Consider the following 7674-nt stretch of genomic DNA (forward strand, 5'->3'; position numbering starts at 1 on the left):
ATTGACGTAGCCTACTGCCTGCGCACGCAAAATACATGCTGGCCAGTTCTGATAGATATAAAATATTATTTTGCGGGCTGGATACATTTATGGGCCTTGAGGTTGACATGTGTGGTTTAGGATGTTGAGTTGAATGAATGATCATTTATATAATACACAGTATTATTAGCCAACATAAATATATATAATATAGCCATAAAAAACAAATCATACTAATAGATTAACAGTTAATAAATAAATACATTTTGTTTATATTATAAAAGTTCATTGGTACAGATTTCATTTAAGATTTAACTAACTGCACTTTATAAGAGAATGTGTTCATTTCTAATAAAGCATTTCAAGCTTTAATTGCTTTCTTGATCACCCCTTTACTAAAAAACACCAGCACAAAATGAAACAAACCACTGCTGCGGGCGCCCTGCCCTACAGGAGTCAGCTTGTGGTGGTCATGGCCCACAGGAGCCGTGGTCGGCGTCCCTTATTTTAATTTCTGAAAGGTGGCAACCCTTATTTAATGACAACATTGCTTTACATCAGCCCGTCCATAGACATATGAGCCCGGCAACCTATTCTTCCGGTTTACCGCCAGCTACCATGACGGCGGTGCTCTGACCAATCACAATGTCACCAATGTCGACATTTACTTCCGTATTTACGTACTTGTCAAGCGACGATTGGTTGAAACCAGCCGTGAGGTTCAAACGTGTCTTTATTCGCTCGTCATCATCCTGTCAGTGTCTGCTGGTCATAAGAACAGGCACACAAAGATGGACATGATTTACGTTGTTCGCCGGTTGGTCAGGTCGCTGCTTTTTCTGCTGTTGTGGTCAAACTGTGAGGGTAAAGACTCGGAGTTCAACTACGTGACTTGCGGCTCACTGGTCAAACTGCTCAATACCAGACACAACGTCCGCCTTCATTCCCACGATGTCAAATACGGCTCAGGTAACGTTTCTCGGTGCTTCTGTAATACTCACACCTGGATTTGTCATTTAAACCCACAACAAATGCGTATCTCGTCTAGCTGCAGCGAGTTTATTTGCATTACCTGTGTGTTCGGCCCTACCTTCATTCTGCAAGCATCAATGAAGCAGAGTATACAGGTGTACCGAATCTAAACTATGTTGCTAGATCAAGGGAACAGCCCTCTGTAAAATGCAAACCCTTATGACAGCAGTTCAAGGTCCCCTACCTCTTGTATGTTATGGAAGTGCACTGTTGAAATGGTAGATGAACAAGTACAGTAACTTAAAATTCAACCGAAATAAACATTCGCCTTGCAAGCTGTTGCGTATACATGCTTTAGAAAGGTTGTGTTTCTATCCGGCATGGGGAATAACGATCTTAGCGCAGTTGCCATATTTCCACCATGTCTCACCGTATTTATTTAAATGTTGTAACATATTCAAACCAAGCTCCATCATATCTGTCTGTACTACTCCAATTTTACACACCCTCACGTACTCCCAGATCCTCCTGAGCCACCCAACTTACTGCAGCGCCTGCCCCACTGTGCACCATGGGTTCTAGAACATTCAGTCGCTCTTCACCATGCCTTTGGAACACTCTCCCACCTGACATTCCAAACATACTCTCTGACTCTCTACAGTGATATTTAGAAAACATTACATCTTTATGTCTGGGAAGGTTCTCAGTCATCCAGGTCATGGTATATAGAACTCAAGAAGCTACTCAGATGAGTGGTGAAACGTCTTCAGTTCAGTTGCCCTTTTTTTGGATATTACAATTTTATGGCTATGATTCTGAATAAGGGACGGCACAGTGGAAAGGTGGTTAGCACTGATGCCTCACAGCGAGAAGGTCCCGGGTTCGAATCCATGGGCCAACTGGGTCTTTCTGTGTGGTGTTTGCATGTTCTCCCTGTGTCTGCATGGGTTCTCTCCAGGTACTCCAGCTTCCTCCCACCATCCAAAGACATGTTCATTAGGTTAATTGGTGATTCTAAATTGGCCGTAGGTGTGAATGTGAGTGTGAATGGTTGTCTGTCTCTCTGTGTTAGCCCTGCGATAGACTGGAGACCTGTCCAGGGTGTACCCCGCCTCTCGCCCGATGACAGCTGGGATAGGCTCCAGCAGACCCCGCGACCCTTAACAGGAACAAGTGGTTACAGAAGATGAATGAATGAATGAATCTGAATAATTTGCTAAATAAAGTAGCTGCTCAAATCAGTCCACTGTATTAGTCACATTAATATCTATTCGTAAACCACATAGATTTGGCGGCTGTTGTTTTGTAGGTAGAGTGGGTTGTCCTCAAACTAGAGCGTTAACGGTTCCATCCCCTGCACATGTACCACATGCCAACTTGTCCTTGAGCAAGAGACTGATACCCCAGTTGCTCAAAGTGCATGGCACTGGTGTGTGAATCTGTGTGCTTGTGTGAACGACTGGGTAAATGTGACACTGTGACTGAGAAGTGATTTAAGTACCAATAGATAGACAAGCGCTATATAAATACAAGACCGTTTACTATTTACGGATGTGACATTGATTTAATGTCAGAGTGAGCTTGGGCAGAGATATCAGCTGAGAAGGTGAAGTTGGTGGTCCACTCATCACAGAACTGGTGGTTTTCTTTGGGCTCCTCATATTGAACCTCAAACTGATTTCAAACCTTTGTGTGGTAGGCAGTGGACAGCAGTCTGTAACTGGAGTGGAGAATGCAGATGATGCCAACAGTTACTGGCAGATCCGTGGGAAGCCCAGCCATCCATGTCAGCGTGGGGTGGCCATTCAGTGTGGTCAGGCCATCCGCATCACACACATGAAGACCGGCAGAAACCTCCACACGCACCACTTCAGCTCCCCTCTGTCCAATAACCAGGTCAGACAGTGGTACACACACACACGCTGTATTTGTGCATTTATTATACTCAATAGTTGGATAACGGAGGAGCGCTATGGTACAAAGAAATAAGATCAATCTGGCTCAGGTGCACACAAACTACTTATTAGTTGCATACATTCACTGTAGATTTGGATTGGAATGAAGGATTTGTTGACAGATCATTTCAGGTAAAGGTGGACCTCTAGCAGGTCTGTCTGTTCACCAGTATTCTCGCCACTGTTCAAATCACTTTCTTTTCCTATGTATTTGATGTGTTTTGTATGCAGGAGGTCAGTGCCTTTGGAGAGAATGGCGAGGGCGATGACCTGGATGTATGGATGGTTCAGTGTGATGGCACATACTGGGAGCGCGATGAGGCAGTGCGCTTCAGACATGTTGGCACTGACGTCTTCCTGAGTGTGACAGGCGAGCAGTATGGCCACCCCATTCGTGGACAGCGCGAGGTGCACGGCATGATCTCCCCCAGCCAGCACAATTGGTGGCGCACCATGGAGGGTGTCTTCATTCAGCCCAGCCAGGAGCTGTTTCACCACGATGAGCTGTAACATCCTCACTAGGAGACACAAAGCATGAACTTATGTGCACAGTCTGTGGATTCCTGCTGCTGTGTTTGTTTTATAGCTTGCCTGGACTGAATGTGTCATGTTGTGATGAAAAGTTTTTGATTAATGACTCATCTCTATACATGTGAAACTCAGGGTGTTTTGAGATGAGCAGGAATTGTTATTTGCAAATGTTCAGTGATACTGTATGTCAGTTTCATAGGGAAAAATCAAAGCTACATTAACAACATTGCATAAAAACTGTCCTGAATCCCAGAATTCAAAAAAATATATACTGTGTTAATTAAAACTCATGTTTTAGTAGATATACTGTATATCTTGCTTCCATGATACATTTAGGTTGAAACATTAGTGCAACTGCTTTGGAGGGATAAGGCCAGAAACTGAATTTTCACAATTATTATTATTATTTTTTATTTAACTCGGCATTTACTTCTGTTTGGTGGTTATGATGCTCACTTCAGTGTCTGTAGCGTATGTGCTGTCTGTTTGCCTTGCATAGTTATTCCAATCAATTTGCCACTCTGTCCTGCTGCTTTCATTATTCATAATCCTTTAAAAGAGATGCTTTAGATCCTGGACAATCCACAACCATTTGTACCAGCAGTACCACATGGAGGTTCATCTCCCTTTTTTGTTTACTTTTGTTTACTTTCACATTTTTTCTGTTGTGACTGCAGTTTACCCCTTTCGCAAGTAAATACTACCTTCAGCCACTTGTAAGTAAATTATCACACAATACCTGCAATATATGTGAAACAGCTAGTCAAATTTAGCACTTGCGCTTTTGGTCATGCCAAACTAGCTGCTACGTGAGCATTATAGAAATGTGTTACCTGCTGATAGAGATATGTAATGAAAGAAAAGGTTGGACTGTAAATAAGATCTTCCGGTGGTTTAGGAACAGTGTTTTATGTGATAAGTAGCAGTGGTAGTTCCCTTTGCTGTGGGCTTTGGCCTTTGCACCATTGTAAATACAAAAAGCCAATATGCATAATTAAGTAAAATTACAGCAAAAAAATTGATAAATTAATTAGTTTTCGTCTGAACAAAAAAAATAAAAAATTAACTTAAAAAGTCAGTTATCAGCCTTGATATCTAACGCTGTGGTGCTTTTCTCTATTTTTATCACTGAAGATTGAATATCTGAGGCTTGATCATGAATGTTGGCTTTCAGAACTGATTCATTTCCTTCAGTGGGATGTCATAACTTTCATGGGTCATAACTTTCATGGGAACTCTCATCTTTCTTACTTCGTTTCACGTTGTATTATTGTCCAAGCGTAGATGACACTGATGCCAGGGTTATTTATTTTCTCAGATTTCCCAAATCTCCACAGTCAAAGTTGGCATCATACAACATCAGTTTGTTTAATCATCCTGTTAGAAAATAATTAACAACCATTGTGGGACGAATAAAGGTTTTTCTTATCTTATCTGCAGTGAAAATTGTTGTAGCTACTAAATCTGAGACATGTACAGCTACATGAAAAAATTATTAAGAAATGTTAACATATCGGAGTTTAACATTGTTTTTATTCATCTCTGGAAAAGAAAATGATTTATTGCAGGTAAACAACAAAAAATAACATTGTTTTAGCAAAAACAAAAATGCATATTCTTGCTGAGGAAAAGGTTAGGTCACCCTACCCTCTAACAGCAAGTGTTACCCTCTTTCAGTGAGACACTTGGTCTGAGGAAAGTTTGACCCACTGCTCAATGCAGAATTCTTCCAGCTGTGAGATGTTTGAGGAGTTTCTTGCATTCACAGCCCATTTTTAAGTCCCACACAGCATCTCAATGAGATTAAGATCTGGGCTTTGACTCTGCCATTCCAGGACTCTCCATTTCTTAGTTTTCAGCCAGTCCTTGGTGGATTTAGTGTTCTGTTTTGGGTCATTGTCATGTTGATGGTGAGCTGGCCAGGTCCTGCAGCAAAGCATCCCCAAACCATGACACTTCCACCTCCATGCTTCACGGTTGGGATGAGGTTCTTTTCCTGAAATGCTATATTTGGTTTATGCCAAACATGTTTTCTATTCTGGTGTCCAGTAATTAAATTTTTGACTCAACATTATTCCAGAAGTCCTGGTCTTTGTCTCCGTTCTCTTTGGCAAACTTCATTCTGGCTTTTATGTTTATTTGACAAAAGTAACGTTATCCTCCTTGCACATATCCCATGGAGGTTAAACTTGCACAGTCTTTCTGAATAGTCATGCACTTTCACATCAACAGTAGCAAGAGCCTTCTGTTGGTCCTGTGATGACATTTTGGGGGGGTTTGGAGACTTAGCATCTTGCCGTCTGTTCTTGGGGTGAACTTGGATGACCAGACCTGGGCATTATGGAAGTTGTTTTGAATGTCCTCCACTTGTAGACTATTCTTCAGAGAGTGGAATGGTAAATGGTAAATGGTAAATGGCCTTGCTTTTATATAGCGCTTTTCTACCTATTGATACTCAAACCACTTTACAGTCTATTCATTCACTCACACAAGCACAAACATATTCAAACACCAGTGCCATGCACTGGGAGCAACTGGAGGTTCAGTGTCTTGCTCAAGGACACTTTGGCATGTGGCACATTCGAACCGCTAACCCTCTGGTTTGTGGACAACCCTGCTCCATCTACTGAGCCACAGCTGCTCCCAGCCGAATGGCTGATTTCAACATCGTTTGAGATGTTTTTAAATCCCTCACCAGACTCATAAGCTGCTAGAGTCTTCTTTCTGATGGTCTCTTGCTCATTTGATCTCATCATGGTGTTCACTCTTACTTCAACAGTCAGGAGCACATCAAATTAAATGTCTGAGGATCAAATAGTGCAAGCCTCCTTCAAAATGCTGAGTAACGCTGCCCTAATAATGTGCCTGAATCTCTCAGTATTGTTTAAATTGATAATAAATATCCCTCAGTCCAAATACGTAAAACAAAACAAAACATAACAAAACAAAGCGTGGGCTTTCATATGACGGCCTAACTTTTTCACATGTCCAATAGAGGAGGGCACACTGCTTTCCCAGGCTAAATCTGTTGTGTGTAGAAATTTCTGAGACAAAAACAAGGAAAGGCCCTGGGGCAAAGATTCTCCTTATAGCTTACCGCCTTTTAAAGCTATGACACCTCGAAACCAACATTAACAAAATGCACACAAAGTTGCTAACAAGTACATTTAGTTTACAGCCTCACTTCAAGTCATGCCTAACGGAACAAATCATTGCTTGTGTAAAAATCTAACTATTGCAAAGATACTGAGATACACAGCTGGGTTCCTCCATAGAGCTGGGTTCTGCTCAAGGTTTCTTCCTGTTCAAAGCGAGTTTTTCCTGCCACCGTCACCTTCAGGCTTGCTCTGGGGGTTTTAGCCCAGGTTTTGTAAAGCGTCTTGAGACGATTTGTATTGTTATTGACACTATATAAATAAAATTGCATTGAAAACTGAATACTAATATGTGTCTTGATTGTGTGTACAGTTCTATCTCATAGTGACTACACCTGTGACCATCAGATGCTTTTTGTAGTTTTTGTTTAGATGATGAACCATAACTCTCTTAAGCCTGTTCAGTCATGAATAAATGAAAAGCACGCAGATGATACTTCTGTTTACAGAACCAAGATTCACCTAAGAAAACCAGTGGTTTCACTAAGGATCTTTCACTTGGGACTGATGAGTAGTGGCCTGTAAAGGGTGTCAGCCTTCAAAATCTCCAGTAGATGGTGTCATTTCATCATGATTGAATTAAAGAGTTGCAAAGAAAGCATGATGGTGAAACTATCCCAGTGGTGACGTAAAACAAACAAATACAATAAAGACAACAACAAATAAACCTGGGTGTTTAATGGTCTGTAATATGCCAATTCAAATTTTCCTTTGTGCCGTTTGTATTGAAACTGAAGTATACAGCGATTCATATGATCATTGTGTTACTTTCTGCCTCTGTGAACATCTGTTAAACATTCAGTTCATTTATGCTTTGTAGAAAGGTTTACAATAACTAAATAATAGCCAGTATAACTCAGGTTATACTGGTGGTTTCACACGCAGTAAGAGCACACGAAGTTCAGCCAATGAGCGCTGAGCTCAGATACTCAATTCTGCAACTTCACAGAAATAATGTGTTTAGGTTGGGAATGAATTCAGATATTTATTTTGGCTTTTTATGAGATGTTACACACCAAAAATAATTCTATTAAAATGTAAATATTTTTAATACTTTTTTGTAAAGTAACAGGAGAGAAATA

At 41.0% G+C, this 7674-nt stretch overlaps 1 protein-coding gene across 1 annotated transcript; it reads left to right on the forward strand.

Annotated features, from left to right (window-relative positions):
- The first annotated feature begins 703 nt into the window (after nucleotides 1-703).
- On the forward strand, nucleotides 704-6768 carry sdf2l1 (stromal cell-derived factor 2-like 1). Its single transcript, XM_084550845.1, has 3 exons — nucleotides 704-948; nucleotides 2651-2847; nucleotides 3138-6768. The coding sequence occupies exons 1-3, from the start codon at nucleotides 771-773 to the stop codon at nucleotides 3414-3416; spliced, it is 654 nt and encodes a 217-aa protein (XP_084406971.1). The 5' UTR covers nucleotides 704-770; the 3' UTR covers nucleotides 3417-6768.
- The last annotated feature ends 906 nt before the right edge of the window (nucleotides 6769-7674 follow it).

The sequence above is a fragment of the Chelon labrosus genome (genome assembly GCF_963514085.1).
Source record: "Chelon labrosus genome assembly, chromosome: 9".
NCBI lineage: Eukaryota > Metazoa > Chordata > Actinopteri > Mugiliformes > Mugilidae > Chelon > Chelon labrosus.

Excerpts from the sequence above, each read along its gene's own strand:
- sdf2l1 (XM_084550845.1), top strand. The coding sequence starts at position 771 with ATGGACATGATTTACGTTGTTCGCCGGTTGGTCAGGTCGCTGCTTTTT. Across the intron at positions 949-2,650 it reads CGATGTCAAATACGGCTCAG|GCAGTGGACAGCAGTCTGTA; the intron begins GTAACGTTTCTC and ends TTTGTGTGGTAG. Across the intron at positions 2,848-3,137 it reads CCCCTCTGTCCAATAACCAG|GAGGTCAGTGCCTTTGGAGA; the intron begins GTCAGACAGTGG and ends TTTTGTATGCAG.